Raw genomic sequence first — 21,505 nt, 5'->3', positions numbered from 1 at the left:
AACCGATGTTTCTCAGGAATGATGGTATCCACACGGCGCAACAGCCCAGAAGACCTGTATGCAAAATCCGGACAATAAGGTGTGAGATTTCAGATGTTCGTGTTGTAGTAGGCGACATTCTTACCGACTGATTTCAGATTTTGTTGTAGTAGGTGATATTCGTACCGACTGATTCACTGTCATCGTAGTACATGACCTTCCCAATACAAGACACCAGTATAGTATAATCGGGTAAGTCAATAAGCACAGAGTTGTGTATTTTAATAATCTGTGCCGTACATCGATCATGCAAACGTCGATAAGACTAAAGATCGAAAGGTTTTAAAATTTTATAAAACGCTTATCCCACGGACATACTTATTACAAAAATAAGATATTTATAGACAGATGTTGGCTTGTTTGTACATTTTTAAATATGCATATTATCCGAAGAATAGTTAATTTCAGTAAGTAATTAACCATTATGTAAATAACACGGAAAAATGTATCCCTCCCCCTCAAGGCACCAGTAACGCTGTGTCTATAGTTGGCAGTCATGTTGCATAGCTGAGCCAATGGGAGATAACCTAATAGGCTACAGACCAATAAACAGAATTACGAAGTGGCGTTCCTTCTCAAGGATTTCTGCAATTGTACAACTGACATTACATTCCAACAAAACAGTAAACAAAGATGACTTCAGTAAACCTCCGCCAACAAAAACTTGAACAGCAAGTACGAGATTTATTGCTAGATATGAATATTATTCAGATCGGCCTTGGTGTCAATTCTGGTGAAGTACGTTGCGCACTTCCTTTTTATTAAATATTTTTAAACTGTTTGTTTCAGAGGCAGATTATGGAACAAAAGATGCGCCAGAAACGACAGACTTCTGGCATGGTCCAAGCTTCTGATGTTAGAAGTTTTTCAGCAAAAGGCCAAAATGGGTTTCAGTCCAGAGCCTCTTCAGCAACCAACAGAGGCCGAGAGCTTCATGGTATGCCAGATTTTTGTACCTATCCCATTGTTACTTGCACATAGTTCTGTCTATTCTATTAATGTATCAGTTTAATTCATTCATGCCACAATCTCCACTTTAACAGGTTATGATGGGCCATTGCAGTACACCATGACACCAGGAAATCCAGATTCTGTCATTTCTCTACAGTCAAACAATGATTTACATGAAGAAGGTGAATACAGAGTGTTTTGAAATTAGTAGTTCAGGTTTTTCTCATCGTATAAAAGCCAAATTGTGTTGGAATATAATTGTTGTCAAGTGGAAATGTTTGTGCAGTCAGATTTTTTCTACAAGCTTTACAAATTTCTGGTTAAGTTTAATGGAAAGTGGTGGTTGTATTGGAAACAGTAATAATGCACCTTCTTTGCCTGGTATTTTTCTTTAAATCTGTGTTGAAGTTGTTTATTTATGGGTACAGTTTTGTGAATATTCTCCTCAGCATTATATAATGATTGATGATAAAAGTATGAGAATAGTGACAGTAATCTGTAACTATTTTCCAGATCTGGAATACCAGGTGGAAACTTTAAGCTTATCAGCAGATGATCATCCAGATGTTGAAGATGAAGAATCTACTCCTGTTTCTCCTCACACTCCAGATAATGCAATGAATCTGTCTGTAGGTCCTGCTTCAGAATCAGCCAATTTTATCAACAGCAATCCCGAAGTATGTATGAATTGTGATCATCTGTTACTTGAGACAATGTTAAACACGTGTTCTCGAATGAGATTTAAAATTCTCACGGTGGCAAGTATGAAGATGACCGGGTTGTGCCGCGTAGTCTGGTAGACAGTTACCGATGATTCAGTGGTGCTTTTTGCCTCCATCATCAGGACAGCGAGTCACGAGTAAGCACGCGAAAGATCGGTAAACTTCTGCCAGACTACACATCGCAGAAGACGGTCGGCTTCAGATGTTTTTTTGTGTCATTCAGGACAAAGAGAGGGATGGTGATGTCGAAGGCAGTCTGGAGAGCTTTGTCCTGGAACCGGGATGTCAGAGGGTCCATTACAAGTGTCGCATTACGCGTGATAGGAAAGGGATGGATCGTGGACTGTATCCTACGTATTTTCTGCACTTGGAACGAGATTACGGCAAAAAGGTAAGAATGATTTGTAACTACAGGCTACTGTATTATTAAATATTAACCTTGGGTCCAGTTAACGTCGATAAAAGGAAAAATGGCGTGGAAGTAAATTCAGCGTGAGTGATCGGTTGTAATAAAGAATGGAATATTCATAAAAATTTGTGTTTTTGTTTTCAGGTCTTCTTATTGGCTGGAAGGAAACGCAAGAAAAGCGCGACGAGCAATTACCTCATTTCTACAGATCCGACTGATTTGTCACGTGGAGGAGAATCGTACGTAGGGAAGCTGCGGTCCAACCTCTTAGGAACTCAATTCACTGTTTATGACAATGGTCTTTCTCTTCGAAGAGGCGAGTCGAGAGAAGAATGGAAGAGAAACGGCGCTAGGCAGGAACTAGCAGCCGTAGTTTATGTAATTACATTATGATGCTCTAGTCTACGTTGAGTTGTCTCTTGTTTGTTTCTTGTAGTATGATTTTGTTTGCCAGTTCTCTGCGAAGACAGAATCTAATGTTTCAACATCCAAATATCTTATTTTGGGATTTTAATAAATTACAGCTAATTCTTTAATCGTGGTCAAGAAACCACGAGGGAAGACGTCTATGGTGTGGAGAGGCTATTGGAGTTGCATGACTGCCTGTTGACACCCAATCACATGCAAAATTTGCATAAATGTAGAATAATTTGCTTTTGTAAGACCGTGTTGAGGACTCGAAACTTAATTACAGGAAACCAACGTCTTGGGATTTAAGGGACCAAGAAAAATGACTGTAATTTTACCTGGGATGACGCAGGACCATAAAAGGGTTCAAATATCACCTCAAGATGAACATGAAGGATTGTTAGGTAAATATATTAATTTTGTAATAGATTTTAACTAAGTTCCTGTTAGTATCTTGTCGTCAGCAGACAGGCCGGCAGAATTATCTTAGGGTGGCTAATAAATCCTTTGAAAGTGTGACGAAGTTCAAATATTTGGGAACGACAATAACAAATCAAAATGATACTTGTGAAGAAGTTAGGAGGAGACTAAATTCCAGAAATGCTTGCTACTTCTCAGTTCAAAATATTTTGTCTTCCCGTCTGATTTCTAAGAACCTGAAGATTAAAGTATACAAAACAATAATTTTGCCTGTTGTTTTGTATGGGTGCGAAACATGGTCTCTCACTCAGAGGGAGGAGCACAGATTGCAGGTGTTTGAGAATCGGGTGTTGAGGAGGATATTTGGGCCTAGGAGAGAAGACGATGGGGTAAGGAGAAAACTGCATAATGACGAGCTTAAAAATCTGTACCCCTCCCCCAATATTGTCAGGGCGATTAAGTCGAGAAGAATGAGATGGGCGGGGCATGTGGCACGCATGAATGGGGCACCGGGTATTGGTTGGGAAGCCTGAGGGGAAAAGATCTCAGGGGAGACCTAGACGTAGATGGGAGGATAATCTCAGGCGGGATCTACGGGAGATAGGAGCTGAAGGAGACTGGATTTTGTTGGCCCAGGACAGGGTCCGGTGGAGGGCTTTGGTTAATTCGGTGATGAACCTTCGGGTTCGGTAAGCCATCTAGTTGGTTGGCTTTGTGTTACTTGTGCATTTGTTTCAGAGTGCTGGCGGAGTAAGAACACAGATAACTTGATAGAACTTCACAACAAGACTCCAGTGTGGAATGATGACACCCAGTCGTACGTACTTAACTTCCACGGTCGAGTCACGCAAGCGTCTGTCAAAAATTTTCAGATTGTTCATGATAACGATGGTAAGCATTACCATTTTCATATTAAACACTTTCTTAGCCAGCCTCTATGGTCCAAAGGTCTTTTTTAAGTTTGTTCTTTGTTACATATTTGACGTAGATTGTAACGTTTTAAAACTGTGATTCCCTCCCCCCCTTCTGTTGACATGTTGAATCCAATTGCTTTTATATTTCAACATTCTTTCTATTATTTGTTTTTATTTCTTTAATATGTCTTTGTTTCTTTTATAGTTCATCCAAAAGCATAGACAGTTTGCGCCCATCTTATCATACTCTTTGATTGGATTGTACAGTGTGTTTCAAAAGTACAACTTTACAACTTGAGGGCGAGATATTGGTGAACTGATAGGAGAAACATATAATTTCAGAACACAGAAATGTAGTCAAACACTTCAAGTTTTATGTCCATCGGATTTTTATGGTTCAATGTGACTTCCATTTGTTTAGCAGCTGATATCCCAACTGTAGTCAATATCTTGCCACAAGTTGTGTAGCATTTCCGGTGTCACTTCAGTAACTGCGGCGGTAATTCGAGTTCAGAGTTTGGCCACATTTGCAGGTAAGGGTGGCACATACACTCGACCTTTAACAAATCCCCATAAGAAAAAATCTAAAGGCGTTATATCCGGGGAACGAGGTGGCCGTGCTGTTGGTGCGGCCCGACCGATCCACCGACCTGGGAAACGGTCGTTGAGGTACTCGCGCACTTCTCCAAGGTAATGAGGGGGTGCGCCGTCTTGCTAGAAGTGAATGCGTCCTTCCTGGTCATCTTCGTCAAGTTGAGGAATGAAGAACTGTTGAAGCATGTCCAGATACACGATGCTGGTAATGGTCTCCGTGAAAAAGAAGGGGCCATACACTTTATCTTTGCTTAGGGTGCAAAACACATTTACTTTTGGACTCACAAACATGTTCCAGGAAGGCACGTGGATTTTCAGTACCCCAAATCCTGCAGTTGTGGGTGTTGACCTTACCAGTGACATGGAAGGTGCTTTCGTCACTGAAAATTACCGAGTCCAGAAATCCTTCGTCGTCTTCAACCCGCCGCAACATTTCTGTACTACAGTTTATGTGCATGAAACTTGATGTGTTTGCCTAAATTTGTGCATTTAAAAATATTGCGCACATCCTTTAAATAAATTTATATTCTCCTGGGAAGTTGTAAAGCTACTTTTGAAACACGGTGTATTATCTCTTTGAAGAATCTTAAATGCCATAAGTCAGTTTACGCTTTTGACTAGCATTTAATTTCTTTCGCAGTTGACTACATTGTGATGCAGTTTGGCCGTGTAGCCGAAGATGTTTTCACGATGGATTACCGTTACCCGTTGTGCGCCGTACAAGCATTTGCTATAGCACTTAGCAGTTTTGACAGCAAACTTGCTTGTGAATGAACTCGTTGTTTGCAGTCTTTTGTTCCTGGACAGACGTGACTAAACAGGAATTTAAATATTGATACGTATTGTGATTTACACGCTGCGTACACAAAAGTTAAAGGGGTAAAGCTAGTTAAGGTAAGTGGGACGACTCACAAATGTTCCTTAATCTATCTTTCTCAGATTTCATCACGTTCTTTGTACGTTATAAGCCAGCGATAATGGCGATAGGAAATAAAATGTTGTCTTACACGGTGCCAGTTGCGTGCACAATCATCATATTGTTAGTAATAGTGTCATTGACATTTTCACATCTTTTTAATGTTAGTTGACATTGAATTTAGTATTTATATTTCATACATATATACAGATATATGTATGGGTGCATGAGCATATAAATCTCGTAAAAGGAACAAATATTTCTAGTCTTAAGTGATTGTGAAACAAGTTATATTTTTTAAATGCTATTTACAGAGTATCAGCCTTTTAATTTTTGCTGTTATCGGAATGAATGAATTTTTTTATATATTTTATGAAATGAGAAATGCGTACAAAATATTGGTCAGAAAACCTTGGGAGATCTAGGCGTAGATGGGAGGAAAATATTAAAATGGATATTTACGAATCGGGATGTGTCGGTATGGACCGAATTCATCTGACTCGGGATAGGGTCTAGTGGTGGGCTCTTGTAGATTGGAAATAAACCTTCAGGTTTCATGATGGGTTTGGGGGAAAAGGTACGATTTCGTGTTTTTGATATGGAATTAATTATGGGAAATGAATAATTCAGGTTTTTGAAAATCTGTGCTGCTATTTACCAATCATTCAATTCTTTCACCTGCCAGCGTGATTTTTCAACAAAGGTGAGTATTGAACGGTGAATATTGTCCTGGAACACGATTGTGTGTCATGTTTGGTGCAAAACAACGCAGTTTTGTGCCATATTTGTATTATATATTGAGTATGCATAAATTTGCTCACCGTGTACAATCAGTATTTTTCTTCATATGTCTCAAGAAGTTTTTTGAGCTGTGATCAAAGAATTTTTTAAAGACAATATGCTATAAATGTGCTTTGTGTAATTTGCAACACGCTGTATATTCGTGGCTTTACACTCAGGTGTTTTAAACCTTTGGAATGCTTAAGGTTTTTTTTTTCTCCTCCCCAGAAATGAATTTTAGCAAATTGGTTCATCTGTAAAAATCATGTGGCATTTGTTGTTTCCTGTGTGAAGTGTAATTCTATCTGTATATGTAGTGCGTGCCATACCACATTTATCTCACGAGTCATGTTCTGTTTTTCAGAGGCGAGTAATGCCATTTAAAAGTTTGTATAATTTACTTATTAATGTTTGTTTCGAACGCTCGCATTTCTGCAGCATACTTTGGTGTAATGAATTTTGGTAAGTCAGTTGTGAAAATTTGTCTCGCACCTTGCAGTTGATAGTAATGGTGTAAGACTAGCATTACGTTATTGATGTAAGCCATTATTATTATTATGGTGTGATATGAAACGTGTTTAAACACTTTTAAACTTTTTTGTGCCTAAATAATTCAAGATACAGTAAGATGTTTTTTAAATTTAAAAGTTTATATAAACTTTTAATCTCTTAAGATGTTCTTTGAATTATAAATATTGACTGTTCTTTCAAATATGCATTTTGTCAATATGTGTATACAGTGTAGTCTCCCTTTTACTTCAGGCCTTTATGTTGACTGTCCATGCAGTAAAAGCCTTCGGATTGACTCCGCTATTAGTCTTCACAGCTCGTGAAAACATATCGAAGCATTTATTTGTCGTTTCCGTGTTCGGGATTGCACTCGGTGAACATTGAGCTAACAAAATGTTTATCAGATTGATTTAATTAACAAAACAGAGGGTACCAATAACTTATTGTCAGTATGAAGTCCTTCTGTTCGTGCCATGTGTGTAGTATGGGAAATTGTTCACATTTATGATGCTGAAGGGGTTTGAGTCAGAATTCTGCGAACTCTGTATATTTTCATTTGCATATTTTCCCAGTGAACGCAGTTTTTGCCCCTGGGTTTATGAATTTCATACAAATGAAATTTCCTGCATAGCCTACTGTATAAAGTATCATCTGTCAGAATTAAAATAAAATTTAATTAAAATGGGGAAGGAGAAGTGGATGAGTTGAACATTTCTTCTTAAATTTGTAATGTTGCAAAAAATTCATATATATATATTAGGTGAGATAGCTCTCAGAATAGTGAATAGCCTGTGATCTGGATGACCAGGGTTCCATTCCTGGCAGGGGCAGGGATTATTGTCTCTGCAGATTTGCCCTGATACCACTAGCTTCTCATCTAGTAGGTACCAAGTGTTTTCTACAGAGGTAAAGACACTGGTGTAATGTTTGCCATTTTCCTCCTTTTATTACTGAGGTTAATTTGCGGAGGTATTCACCTCGTATAATTTAAGGCAATTCTAGCCTGTTCTATCATTGAAGCTAGTGAAGACTAATTATGGATTTTAAAAATAATTATTTGTAACAAACTTTTATATTTCATATGGCTGATCATATCAAAAAACATAGAAGAACTGCCGTTCTTCTTTTGAGAGTCTTCATTCCACATGGACACTTTATATTTCATTACTACCTCGTTTCAAAGGAACTGTCTAATACTCGGTTCCAAAAATGTTTCCTATAAGGTGTATTGTTGATATGGTGGCCCATTGATTGAATGGCCTGCAAATGTAATTAATCCGTCCCACAAGTATCTTAGAACAGATTTAATTATTAACAGTTGTGTATTATCGCTACTAGGATTCAACAAGTAAAATTATTATATCCACGAGTATAGTTCTTGATCATCTCGTGGAACAGGAACGGAAATGAAATAGTTATGCCGAGTTGCTGTGGTGTAGAATACTTGGCAGTGAGACATCAAGTACATTGAATGTATGCATTATTTATGTACATGGATTATGTAATGAAGGATTAGTGTCCACTGCTGTACAGGCATATGTGCATAGCGTTTCATGGCCCATTCATGTACCAGAGAAGATGTAACACCAAGAATCGTTACAGAAAATGTTATCAGAAAAATTGTGAAAATCAAAGCATTGTAAGTACCACAGTGTTCTTATAAAATAAGCAACACAGGTGTTTTTAATGCTTTTGGAATAGTATTTGTAAATAGACTATGACAGTTATACTTATGTAAAAAAAATTCTCACTTAAATGTAACTGGTCATTGTATCTTTTCACCTTTTTAAAAGAACCAATAAAGATTCATAAACTTAATCGTCTTCCTCTCTGTTTTCTAGAAGTTGAGAGTTGCAAATTAATTAATACATTATTCAACTTCTAGTAGAAATAATATGCCAGGAATAAAAAAAAATCACTTCCTATTTCTTCAAACGCAATTTAAATTTGTATGTTCTACAGAGAGCAAAATTTTATCATGTGACAAGTAATATCAACCATCCAGAACTGTTTATTTGTCAACTAGCGGCCCGCCGACGTGTTTCGTGTGACCCACGTAAATCTTTTGTATTCCAATATTGTGCCACTGAGTAATATATGGACCTGTTTATAACAGGAAGTTAGTAGCATTGTTAATAAACTGTCATTAAATTTCAAGACATCTTTACCATTTATAACCTTGGGGCCTTCGAAATTGCAAGATTGAATGTAGTCCTGGTCGTGGGAAAAGTTGTGAACCCATGATCTAGTCCAAGATGATAATGATGAAAAACGTTTGTTTCTTGTATGTTGGTATGAAACACGTGATTGGACTCTCGATGGGAAAGTCGAATTGTCACACTGTGTTCGTAAACACTCTTTGGTATTTGATACTGTCGAGTTATCAAAATGGTTGGGAAATGCGAAAAAGAAGACGTGTGTGAATGATTGTGTATGGGTTTTCATAACATTTTATGTTTGCCAGTGTATAAGCAGTGTACAGGCATTCATTATAATGGAAAATAAGGCTGACATCTTAGATCCTCGCGATGAAGTACGGAAACTACAGGATAAAGTTAGGAAACTGGAATTTCAGAATGAACAGCTACGATCACAGCATACTAGGAATGGATTATTGGGAAATAAAGTATTATCATGTGTTTCAAATGAGAACTATATCGTGCATACGGATCTCCAGTATCAAGCAGAGGATGAACATGATATCATAATCATAAACAGTGAAGACTTCTTGGATGAGGAAAGGTGGTAAGTCGTAGTTAAAACGAATTTTTAGGTTCCAGCGACCAGGATACTTTGTACACTACCTACCTCATAAAAATAACATTTACTCAGTGTTGTCAAAGAAAGAATGTGATGTGATGTACTGTGTGTTTTAAATGTAAAGGGAAAGAAGGAAAGTTGAATAAAATAGGTTATGGTATAATTCTTTAATGTAAATTGTGTAAAGTGCTGTTGAATCTGGATTGTATTAGAACCCACGTTTTTTGTTAATAAATAGTTGGACAATGTAGCAGTATTTGAGTGGCAAGAAATTTTGTAACAACTCTACAGAACGTTTTTGTCTTTGCTGAAATTAATGTACCTCATAGACAGTTATTCTGCTTGTCATCATAAATCTTCTACTTGTCACGAACAAGCAGATAATTAGCAGTTGTTCATCTCTCTTATTTGATACATTCATGTTCCCCAATTCAGATTGGCAAATATTTATTATTTTTAATCATTTATTGAGAATTTTAGATCATGAGCACAGGACTGATTTGTAATAATTATATCCATTATGTTAACACTTACTAAAGCTGTTACTTATGGTTGTAGGCTTTATGTTTCATCAAATAGTTTATCCAGCAATGTTTCCAATAATTTACAAGAGTGGCTGCGACATGATGTAGATAATAACAACGACTATGAGTTCCAGCTAATGAGAAGGAAGCTTATCCAAGAATTAGAAGAAATAGAACAAGGTATAACATTAATTATTTTTATTCATTTTTTAAAATGTTTTTTTGTTTTTTGACTTTCTAATGAGTGCCTAACTTTTCAGGACTAAGACGACACAGCATAGACACACGAACGTTTACAAGGTCAAAAAAGCGGATGGGCCGTCCCAGTTTAGAAACAATGGTGGAATCGCCAATGTATGAAAATAGGAGGAGAATGTTGTCACCATGGAGGACTCCACAGATTCAAAATATAGATGACATCGATGATGTCAGTCTCACACTCAACAGTACATTTGGATCTTTGGCATCTGAATCGTTGCTTCGTAATGTCAATTTCCATTCAAATGATGCACTGGAGTTCAACACGGTGTTCCAGAAAATTTCATCAGAACCTCATTTGAATGTAAGATAGCAAAAATATTAATTTGCCCATTTTGTTTGTGTGCAGAAAGATAATAAAACCTTACATAGGCTGAAGGTGTTTCAGAACATGACACTGAGGTGAATGCTTAGCCTTAAGAGACAGGAAGTAACAGGATAATAGAGAAATTATATAATGACCAGCTTCATGATTTGTAATTTTTATCAAATAATAGTTTGGTGGACTAGTGGTTATTGTTCTCACCACCGGACTTAAGGTTTGTGGGTTCAAACCCGGCCGAGGTCGATGGATTTTTAAGGGTGATAAAAATCCGTAGCACAACTTCCTTCGGAGGAGAAGTAAAGCCGACCGTCCCTTGTCGCAGATTTACAGCATGTAAAAGAATTTAACGAGCATGAACGAGATGTTTTATAAACAAAATTTAGCGGCCATTTCTCACCCAAGTCTCTCCTGATTCGTTACTAGATGGCTCTAGCAGGCAAAAATCAGGATTGAGTAGAAATTTTGCAGAGGCAGTGGGTTTGTCACTCACTACTCATAAATGCATGCTTCATAGACAAAGAAACCTCCCACATGGGAGGAGGCCAAGGCTCGACTTTGAGCTGTTGCGCCATGGAAGAAGAAGAATAATCAAATAATAGCATGATAAAATCAAGGAAGATGGGTGGGTAGCATGTATGACAGGTGAGGAATAGAACATTTAGTCAGAAAACCTGAAGAGAAAAGACCAGTTTGAAGACAGACCTAGATGAGAGGATAGACAAACATGAATTTTGAGAAATGGAATGTGAGGGTATGGACAAGTTTCAGATAGGTCATGATAGGGAGAAGTTCTGGACTCTTATGAACGTGGTAATGAACCCATGAATTCTGTAGGCTACTATGAGGGACATGAATATGAAAATGTATTTTAACGCTGTAGATATGCCACATCAGCATCAAGCCATCCATGTTATTAATCCTGGATTATAACTGTGCAAGTGTAAACTGATGTTTGAACTCTGATTTATGTAATTTCTTTTTGTAGTTAACACCTGAGCCGCAAAACAACGCATCTCAAAAGACTGCATCTGATCCTGATGAGATGCATACAACTTACCAAAAATTATCAGAGCCAGATTTAAATGCAACCTTCCTAAAAGTATCAGATCCGTGCCCGATGAATCGTCAAAAGTCTGCCGATATGAACACGACATTTCAGTTGGCACCTAGATCGAGAAGCATAACGCCATTGGGACTGAACTGCACGTTTTCGATTCAAGATGGCAGTAGCAGTAGCAGTAATCGCAGTGGACGCGCAATGTCTTGTGACAGTGGGGGTGATGATGATCAGATGAGCAGTGCTTCAGACAGCAGCTTTTCCTCCAGTAACCGGCTCATGAATGTCGGTGACGTCCAGAATATTGCGCGTCTCCAGGAAGAAAGTAAGGATTCTGATATTTCATGATGTGGAATATCTGTTTATTTTTTTAACAGGCAAACAATAATTAATAATCTTGATACGTTTCTGCCCACATATCTTTTTGTCAGTTTTCTTTTAATTTCACCCGTCTTCATTATTTTCATTGTAATGGAGGTGTGGGTGGTCATTCAAACGAAGTATTGTATGCTCGATACTTTAAATGTCTATGCTGTTTGTGAAATTCATAGATCAGAGGTACAGGTAAGTTATCTGGTACGGAAATCAGTCCGTGTCAGTGCATTTATGCAACGGTACTCTCAACTTTTCAAGAAGGACTCTGCCGTACCGAATTAGATTTTCCACAGCAGTTCTGAACGCCTAGCCTGGAGAAAAATTAGAGACGGATTAAAGTTTCATACCGCTTTTGAACTGTTTGCCACTTTGAATATTTAGTATGTTCGGAAGTTTCAGATGTTATTTATCGCATTGAGAATGTAGAGCATGAACCAAGGAGGTTCAGCTTCACCGTTCTATCTACTGCCTTTAAATTATTTAATCGGAACAGATGCTGAAAGGAATTGTAAGTTCATGATTTACAAATTAGTGATGTACCTTTTTGTATAATTTTTATCAGTCAGTTTCTACATATATATATATATATATATATATGGAACTGGGCCAAAAACATTATTTAACACCTTTACTTTGTTTGTGTAAGTATTTTTTGTCGCGTGCAAGACATTAATACAAAATCCATGGTCACGCAAATGAAATTTGTGTGAACGTGGTCTTAGGTAATTTTGTGGTCGTAGGTTATTACCAATTCTTACGTAAACTGTTTATTTCAGGTTTAAAGCAGGTGGTGTCAACGCCAAAACACAACCTCAAGAGAGAAGGTGAGTCAGCTGTTGTTTAAAAATACACTCAGCTGTGCCGTAGACCATGTATGAAATTGGTGATGAGCCAAAACAGAAATCAGTTTTAAATTGTGAGTTGTTTCGGTGCAGGCCGATGCAGTTATAATGAATTTGAAACTGGGTGACATTAAGCAAACCTGAAGTATGAGAAGTTTTTGAAATTTATCTTCAGTTTATCCCTTGCTTACATTTCAGGGTGACATCGAAAATACGTGTTTATGAAAACGGATTTGTTTACGACGTTTCTTTACTGCAAATTGAATTGTTCTGTGCTCACTCTTTTTTATTATGTTTGTGTATCATTCAGGTTTGGTTCCTGGCATACAAGACGATTTGCCATCTCCGATACCAAAGGACTATAATCACGGTTATCAATCAGACCATTCTGACCATTCGTCTTCAGCCGATGGTCGCGCAAGAAGTTCTCGCAGTTCATTGAAATCCAGTCCTGGTAGCAGTCCATTTGGATCCACACAGATACTGACAAATGGTCAGTGACATGCAAGCATGGATGGGTTAATTTAAACACTGCATATGTCAGCAGCGTCTCTTACTGACATGCATGACGTATGGCAGTCAGCGGGGTTTACTAAAGTCGCTGTCAGAGGGTTGAATATGTGTTGCCTCTTCCAGTCTTTCATCAGTCAAAATGTGTGATTGTTTACCCCCCCCCTTCCCCATTACAAGTGCTGCACTGAATTATGAACAATTTTCTGGTTCTCTCACTTCTGACCTTTTTTGCTCACTTTTAAGTGAGAGCGAGTGGCTCGTAACCTGAGATTCTTTCATCAACTTCACTTGATACGAAAGCTTCTCTTTACGCACCCGTTGTCTTTTGGAGAGATTAAGGTTTATTCGCCGTTCGGCCACCTGACGCATCCTGTAACCCGGTAGTCTTCCATCAAGATATGAGTGCATTTAACTGTGCCGTTCTAGAGATATATTTATATTTTTGTGGATTGGGCTCATATGTTTAGAGATTCTTAACATTAAATGTATCGAGAGATTGGCAGATGAAAGCAGCTGGAATGTGGCACATGTGACATCCCGAGCCTCATGCATGTTGTACCTAATTAGATATTATGTTGTGCCACCTCCATTCTTCTTATTCTTGTAGCGTTATAACCCTATGTGGGTCTTAGCTTGTTCGACGAGTTTTTTTCCATTCTGTCCTATCATTCACAATTCTTATCCATCGTTTCCGTACCACTTCCCCTCTTCCCCCTCAATATTTCCAAGGTTGGTTCTTGGTTTTTGTTGTGAGCCTGTGTTGCAGCTTGCCTAACTGGAGTGTAAAAATTGTTTTAAAACTGAAAGTTTTTAGTCTGTGATTTGAATGGTGTGTGCAGATTCAAGTGTACATGCATGCACATGGTCTTGTTTAAACGCAAGAATTACTTGCACAACACTCGTAACATGTACTTGAAAATACTTCCATTTGTGGCTAAGCCCGTAGAAGCTTTTTGTCAGTTTGAAACGACAAACAGAATATTACCATTAGCCTTTGTTTGTACAGAAATGTGTCCATTTGTTGCTCACGCCACGTGCAGGCAGCTCTGTAGTAACGTGTCGTTCCCTTCCATCATAGCATGTGTTATTTGTTCAGTTCCAGAAAGTGTTCCTTGTAATGCAGTAGTTCGTTTGCCGAGGAGGGAATTGAAAATGTTCCCTGCGGAGAGACAGGAGATACCTAAATCACAGGTATGAGGTATTAATACTTCTGCCCCCCCCCCCCCCCCCGCTGTTTAGTAAAAGTGTAATTTTTTATTTCATTGTGTAATTGGACATGTAATTAATGCTGTTGAAGTATGGCATATTTATTGTTATTCGGAACGCCATAATTGTCAGTTATATGCTATAAGAAGACATACAGAATAAATTTGTGTGTCGCACTTTCTTGAGCATACTGTTAACAGTGGACTGACTTTCTTTTAACTAGCGATATCGTTAAATACCTCTTAGGAGCCAGAATTTCTGAGATGAGATTAACCATGAAAGTGGATATTTCCGTCTTCTGGATTGTTGCGCTGTGTAGTCTGGTCGATGTTAACCAACGTTTCATCACCCTCATGACGGAGGCAGTATGACCTCTGAAACGTTGGTTAACATCGACCAGACTACACAGCGCAACAATCCAGAAGACAGAAATCTTCATACTCACCGCTGTGAGAACCTCAGATCTTACAACCATGAAAGTATTTTTGTATCAGATCACCAGATGAAATTGGACTCGATTGGCAAAATTATTGAAAAGCTCTTGTAGTACGTAAGTCAACCCTGTTCAATGTGTGTGTTTGCCATATTTATATGTGGGATTCTTTTGTTTCTCTTCATAAACTATTTATTTCTACAACACCAGGTAGGACACTGATGTGACAATTAAAAACATGGTTACATATAAATAAATGTCAGTTCCATCCAGTCTTGTAATTTAATATATTTGGATTACACTTTATGAGCTGAAATTACTTTTGTTAAACAAAAATTGTTCAGATAACTAAATTAGGATGAAATTATCTTCTTTGCTCTTGTACTTCTAATTTAAAAATTCGATGTTCGGCAAGTTTACTACATTTACTCAGATTTGTAAAAAAAAAAAAAAAAAAAAATGTTTATCACACCTCAGTTCTTAAAATCTGTAGGTATGAGCCCAAACCCATAATTTAGTAATGAATAATGCTTACTGTAACTTGTATAATAAATAGAAAGCATGTTGTTCAACCATAAAATCCTACTGTATCAGGAAGCATGTAAAGAAAAGTGAATTTTTACTGTGAATGAAATGATGCAATTTCTCATGTAATTAATCTTGTCTGGAGTTTAAAGTTTGAATTCTAAGGATGACTGATTATATTACAGAGATTTACATCACTGACAACAGCCTGTAAGAGTATATTTTGTACAAAAGTAAAACAAGCATCTGTTTTCTTTTGTTATTGCTTTACCAATGCATTTAGACCATTAATATTTTAATTGAATTTGTGTTGAGTTTAGGGAGAAGACATGGTGTGGTATTACAGCATCATTTGCAATAAGGACAGGACATTTGAATCACTTCACTAGAATGTTTATAAAAATATGCTCAAAAAAGATATCTTTCTTCATGTGCGTATCATCTTACACTTTCTGACATGGCACTTTGTGCATCTAGACTGTAGGGAAGCCTGCGGAATCAGCTCGGGGAGGACACGGTCGAGGCATGTCAGGACTGAGGCCGCCGGTCGTGAGGTCACGAGGCGGCAATACAGGAGCGACCAGAGTAGTATCGCAAGGAAGAGGCAGTAGCATTCCACGGCCAGCATCTAGAATCCCTCCACCTAGAATAAGGTGAAAATACGATGTATTTTGAATTCTATGATGAAACATACAAAGTATGCACGTATAAAATATTCGGTGAATTTGAAACTTTGTTCAGTTTCCAGTTTGTGTATAATTTGTAGTTAAGGTTTGTTATGCAACAGTATTCAAATTAAAGATTTTAAATTTTTTTTTACTATCATCACATCATATTCTTAAATATACAGGATGGCAGCACCTGGCAAGATGAACTGGATGGATGGCTGCTATTGAATTTGCTCCCATTTTGACTCCTTACACCACAGTGCCTACCAACATATCTTCTCTGAAACTGCTAGCCATAGTGCCAACTGATTGCTATTTACTGTAACAATAAACTAATTTTAAATATAATTAAGGGACAAATAAGGATATCGTCATAGTAAAAGACAGTGAAATGAACATTTTAAGGGTATTTTGATATGGGAATATGGCGGTGTTTAACGTTGAGCTTTATTTATATATATATCCAAAGCAGGAAATCTCTGTATTCTGGTTTTGGTAAAAAAAGGACTGTTTAAAAGAATTTGTGTTTCAAATCCACACACATAATCTTCTTTTAGCATCATTTCCTTTTTGTATAGGTTGATGGTTGTCTACATACAGTATTGATCCAAAAATTTAGGTGCATTTCTTTTTGAGTAATAACAAAATAAACACTCGACAGTAGGCATTAGTTTCCATATGTACTAATAAATTTGTTTCGTGTATTTCTGAAAGTATGGACATACTGAGTTTTTAACTTTAGTGTCGTAAAAGCCATACTGATTTTTTTTCCCGTCTCAGAAACTGATATGTTAATATTATTGACATAATTCTTTGACTGTTGTGTCCAAAGATGGTACAAGCTGTTGGAATGCCAGAAGTGTTATAAGCCAAGAAATATGCGCCACTTGTTGGTGTCTGGCTGCACTGCATGTAAAAGTTATTGTTTAATTTGTATACCTTAATTGTGTGTCTTATTTAAATTTTAATTTTGTGACATGATTTGTGATTTCAAAATGGTATATTTTCACACTTTTTCTGCTTGTAAGTGTCATAAATGTGAGTCTCTTGATGTAAGATATGTTAAAGAATGGCTGTGAAAATATTGGAGAAGACCGTTTTCAATTAAATGCTGATATTATGATAAATCAGATCAGTGATCTGGCTCGCTCTTCTTGCGTCTTAACGCATTATACAAAAGATGAGTAAATATGAATCTTTCAACAAGGACTCTACCTCTTGAAGATACAGAAGAGGAGTGGTAACTACCACCGAGTATATCTTGTTTCTGCGCTACCCCCTACAGAGAGCCTTCGACAGAAATTAACGTAACAAGGGATTTGTACATTAATCCCAACCTGATGCCATGAGAATTGATTTTAGATGCATTTCTACTTCATCTTTATTTATAACTTTAATAGATCAGTTAATCCTTTACCTTTGTGATAGAACCGTTACGTCACGGTGGTTCTGGTGCTTAGTTATATAATAACATATTTTAGATTGGTTAGTAACCCAATTTTTTATATGTGTATATAAATATAAGTGAACAAGTTTGAGGATATATATGTATGCTGTCTGCTATGACGTACTGTCCATTAATAAAGAGAGGTTTCGTCCAATTTCATTGTAGTGAACTACATGTAAAATGCGGGAAATATTAGTGATTTTAATAATTGTTAACTCATAAAAATTATTTTGCCGAAGACATCATTTGAAAGGAATTTGGATTCAGTATTGTGATTAATTTCATTTAAAACTGGATTATACACTTTGCAAGGTGAAGCAAAATTTTGTGAAATGTGTTCTTGAATTTCATATATGTTCATCTTTAACACTGAAATCCTGGGTGCAGCAAATTATTATTTCAACTGATTAAAAATGCTGTATTGTAGGCACTGTTTATTGTTAACAGCTTCCCCCCCTCCCCCCCCTTCCATCATCTTTGTACATATGTTAACCATTTCTGTGACCCTTTTATATTACACAGTGTTGGGAATTTGCCTGTAAATACTGTGAAACACAAAGTTAATGTAAAGTAATTGAATAATTTAAATACATTTTTTATTAAAGTCTATAATTTGTAAATATGACTCCCAAACACTATTTGTAAAATTCCTATACCAGTCTGTCTTGCCAATCAACTGAATTTTTTTAATGTAGATTACAGTTTGTTCTGTTATACTTCTTTCTGAGAAACTGTAAGTGGGTTTAAGGGTTTAGAATATTCATTGACTCTTTCTGGGTCATAGTCTTCCATAAGAAATTGATTAATTTTTTAACAAAACAGGTAGCACCTGCTCTGTAGACAGGAGGGGGGGGGGGGGTGACCTTCTATTAAATCAATATCATGTAGAGCAGGGAACAGCCCATCAGCTTAGGAATGAAAAGCATTACATTTACAATGTTTGTAAAGAAGGCTGTGGATGTGGGGAGTTGAAATAAACTTCTGTGGCCTAGCAACAAATACAAGTAAGTTTGAAATGCATGTTTATTATAAAAACAATGAATTTTACATCTACGTGATGTGTTAATGGTCATATTTTGTAAATGTAAATTGTTTCTGTCTCCAAGATAATTGTGCAGAGCATTCTGCTAAAATAAATAATTGTGAATGAGAATGTCAAGCACCATTGGTTCACATACATTTATAAATGCTGCCAACAGTTATGTGATTACGGCTGATAATGAATTATGTGAGGACATTGATTTTAATTTCTTTGATACTGGTGATGGTCCTTCTACTATTGGAAAACCTAATGACAATAAATGTGATGATAAACAGGAAGAGTCCAAGAATGGAAAAATTATAAAGCTGCATGTGTTCAATGTTGAACAGAAAAATGGCAAAGATGAAAAACAATCTGTACAGCTTGGTTCAGTAGATTTCTCCGCAGATATTTCGGAGGACACTGATAAATGTATTTTAATGAAAGAAGTTACAAGTTCAAAAGAAAAACACTTGAACCTAAGTGAGCTAATGAACTGTATAGCCTATGATGAAAGCAAAGATAAAGGCGGTGATGATCATGATGTTATTAGTAAAGTGGAATCACTTTCGCCCGATTTCCGTTCTCTGAGCACTGATACCACCTCTGAAATAACTGATGTTACCACACGTTCCTCTAGTGGATGCTCTTCGATGTCCAAACGTGAAACCACAGATCATTTATCAGACAAGTCTCGTAAGAATTCAGAGAAAAAGCACCAGAAATGTGCTGAAGGCTATGCGGGAACATCAATGAAATTGCTTACGGATGCATTGCATTATTTTGACAGGCAGAAGAGAAAATCAGTAGCATCAAACATTTTATCCACTGAGCATAAAAACAGATCAGGAAGGAAAAACATGTCATTTTCCAATGAGCAGTACTGGAAAATTAAAAGAGAAAATGAGATACTTGATGCAAAACTTAAAGTTCTTAGCAAACAACGTCCTAAACAACCGTCTGCGATCGTAAGTCAACCCAGGTTGTCAAGTTCAGCAATAAACAGGAAGAAACAGCAAGCAAAAATTGATCATGATAATATGGTAAGTACTCTTAGTGTTTATGTCTAAAGTCAATTGCAACATTTTAATTATAATTTTATAGAAATAGAAATGTATTCAGCTGAATACATGTCAACCTTTTTAAGTGGCCTCCTTGTCGCAGTAGTATGGCACGCCCTCATTTTGCAGAGGAATGACTGCTTGACTCCTACATTCAGTATGGCAAGGATTCAGAAATAGTAATGACCTATTTGTTGCTATTATCCCAGCATGTCTGTAGATAATAAAGAAAAGTATAATAAATTTCAATGGTTTCTTGAGTTACTGACACATTTGCATATCTAGTGGAGTAATTATTATTTATTTATCTATTTCTTACAGATTTTGTTGAAGAAAATAAAACAAGCAAAGCCATCAGCAAATATAACAGCTAGTACTATGCAAAGATGATGCAGGATTGGTATAAGAGAAACCAGATGTAAGAGTTGTCATCTATATTTTGATATGATTTTGTTTGATGTGTTGGACAAAATAAGTATCAGTTTATAGTGAAGTGAGATGAATTGTATTACACTTTCATAAAAAAATTTTCATATCCTTTAGATAGAATGTACACTCGATGAACACGATGTGTTTTATGTTGGTTGTTAAATTATCTTTAAGAATCACAGGAAATGTTTCTAGAAGCCAAGTGTAGGTGGACCAACAGTGTATATTTTTATTATATTATAAAATGTATTTCTTCAAGATTGTGTGTAGCTTTCAGTCTTCAAAACAGGAAGACTTGCATCCCAACAGGTAGGAAAAGTTTATTATTTAATTTTCATATTATTACTACAAAAGCTGATGTAGCTCAGTCAGTATAGTGATTGGATAACCTGGGTTAGATCCCAGACAGAGGCAGAAGATTTTTTCCTCTAGCCTCTTTGGCCCACCCAGCCTCCTATCCAATGGGTACTGGGGTCCTTCCTCAGGGATAAAGCGTGGCCAGGGCATGTAGTGCTGTGGTCAAGAATGAGTCGGAGCTATATCTTCTCTCCCCCCAAGCACCTACATGACATATACTGAGCCAGCTTTGCTTGATATATTATTACTACAAACCCTATTAATGAAAAATTCCTACCTGAACCTTTCCAGTGTTCTTTCTGTGAACTTCTAAAGGACAACAAATGTGAATTACCATTTCATATCTGGGAGTTTATACCCAATTCACATTTCAGATCAGATAGCAATTTTATCCCACTCAAAACTAGTTTAATCCAGCTAATATCCGCAATAGGATGTATTAATACTAGGGTCACCTGGATGTATATCCGATCTCGAGTATCTTTCTCAGGTCATTGGAACTTTAGCAAAAATACCCGGGCATATTGCTTCCCTATTCTAAAATCGTATTTAGAATATTGTCCTTTGTATATTTTTAGAAACATATTTTGGACTCTTTATAGCAGTATAAATGGAACACAATACACCCATGTGCCGAGTTCATTCTTTGGAAGCGAGGGGTCATCAAGCCGTGATCATTTGTGGGGGGCATTGCAAATGCAAGCATACTTATACATTTACACTTTACAAAACCTGGTTGCATCGTATGTTCCTATCGGTATATTTATGAAAATAGAATTCGACTACAAAGATTGATATTCGTAAGGAATTAATTTAGGATAATGTTAGTCAAGAGATTAATCACAAGTTAAATGCTTACGTTGGTATTACGGTGACGTTAACAGGAAGTGGTAACAAATCATGGCTCCGGATGAAATCGTGGCATGCTCTGGTTTAGCAGAACACTGTGCGCTCCTCAACTTTTAGTACATATAGTATGTAATGATCAGTACCAACTTCAAAAAATTAATGTTGGGGAATGGGAAAGTTAGTGAGTTATGG

At 36.9% G+C, this 21,505-nt stretch overlaps 3 protein-coding genes and 1 long non-coding RNA gene across 5 annotated transcripts; 3 read left to right on the top strand and 1 right to left on the bottom strand.

The window, feature by feature from the left end:
- The first annotated feature begins 460 nt into the window (after nt 1-460).
- Nucleotides 461-8,481, top strand: ktub (Tub domain-containing protein ktub). Its single transcript, XM_022071948.2, has 9 exons — nt 461-714; nt 829-976; nt 1,083-1,172; nt 1,504-1,667; nt 1,936-2,103; nt 2,266-2,499; nt 2,816-2,933; nt 3,688-3,840; nt 5,098-8,481. The coding sequence occupies exons 1-9, from the start codon at nt 673-675 to the stop codon at nt 5,229-5,231; spliced, it is 1,251 nt and encodes a 416-aa protein (XP_021927640.1). The 5' UTR covers nt 461-672; the 3' UTR covers nt 5,232-8,481.
- A 494-nt stretch (nt 8,482-8,975) lies between these two features.
- On the top strand, nt 8,976-18,200 carry LOC110833627 (uncharacterized). 2 transcript variants are annotated; one of them, XM_022071928.2, is made up of 9 exons: nt 8,978-9,408; nt 9,982-10,127; nt 10,208-10,509; nt 11,516-11,912; nt 12,739-12,786; nt 13,115-13,297; nt 14,414-14,508; nt 15,959-16,134; nt 16,332-18,200. In XM_022071928.2, the coding sequence occupies exons 1-9, from the start codon at nt 9,158-9,160 to the stop codon at nt 16,375-16,377; spliced, it is 1,644 nt and encodes a 547-aa protein (XP_021927620.2). In that variant the 5' UTR covers nt 8,978-9,157; the 3' UTR covers nt 16,378-18,200. The 2 variants fall into 2 exon arrangements, with proteins under 2 accessions (XP_021927629.2, XP_021927620.2); XM_022071937.2 differs by lacking the exon at nt 14,414-14,508 and having other exon boundaries at nt 8,976-9,408.
- Nucleotides 15,216-21,441, bottom strand: LOC110833653 (uncharacterized). The gene is made up of 2 exons (XR_002544267.2): nt 21,324-21,441; nt 15,216-16,124 (listed from the first exon to the last, which is right to left on the bottom strand). It is a non-coding gene; the product is annotated as an uncharacterized LOC110833653 (long non-coding RNA).
- LOC110833645 (uncharacterized) lies at nt 18,337-20,365 on the top strand. The gene is made up of 2 exons (XM_022071960.2): nt 18,337-19,660; nt 20,000-20,365. The coding sequence occupies exons 1-2, from the start codon at nt 18,743-18,745 to the stop codon at nt 20,066-20,068; spliced, it is 987 nt and encodes a 328-aa protein (XP_021927652.1). The 5' UTR covers nt 18,337-18,742; the 3' UTR covers nt 20,069-20,365.
- Nucleotides 21,442-21,505: the final 64 nt, after the last annotated feature.

Source organism: Zootermopsis nevadensis, unplaced genomic scaffold (assembly GCF_977971745.1).
Source record: "Zootermopsis nevadensis isolate Lab colony 2312 unplaced genomic scaffold, Znev_1.0 Znev_ptg000001l, whole genome shotgun sequence".
Lineage (NCBI taxonomy): Eukaryota > Metazoa > Arthropoda > Insecta > Blattodea > Termopsidae > Zootermopsis > Zootermopsis nevadensis.
Note: the sequence above shows the minus strand (reverse complement) of the source record. Positions and strands in the feature narration are given on the sequence as shown.

Coding starts and splice junctions, on each gene's coding strand:
- LOC110833627 (XM_022071928.2), top strand. CDS start 9,158: ATGGAAAATAAGGCTGACATCTTAGATCCTCGCGATGAAGTACGGAAA. Junction 10,128..10,207: donor ATTAGAAGAAATAGAACAAG/GTATAACATTAA, acceptor CTAACTTTTCAG/GACTAAGACGACACAGCATA. Junction 10,510..11,515: donor CATCAGAACCTCATTTGAAT/GTAAGATAGCAA, acceptor TTCTTTTTGTAG/TTAACACCTGAGCCGCAAAA.
- LOC110833645 (XM_022071960.2), top strand. CDS start 18,743: ATGAGAATGTCAAGCACCATTGGTTCACATACATTTATAAATGCTGCC. Junction 19,661..19,999: donor AAATTGATCATGATAATATG/GTAAGTACTCTT, acceptor TATTTCTTACAG/ATTTTGTTGAAGAAAATAAA.
- ktub (XM_022071948.2), top strand. CDS start 673: ATGACTTCAGTAAACCTCCGCCAACAAAAACTTGAACAGCAA. Junction 715..828: donor AACAAAAACTTGAACAGCAA/GTACGAGATTTA, acceptor TGTTTGTTTCAG/AGGCAGATTATGGAACAAAA. Junction 2,104..2,265: donor AACGAGATTACGGCAAAAAG/GTAAGAATGATT, acceptor TTTTGTTTTCAG/GTCTTCTTATTGGCTGGAAG.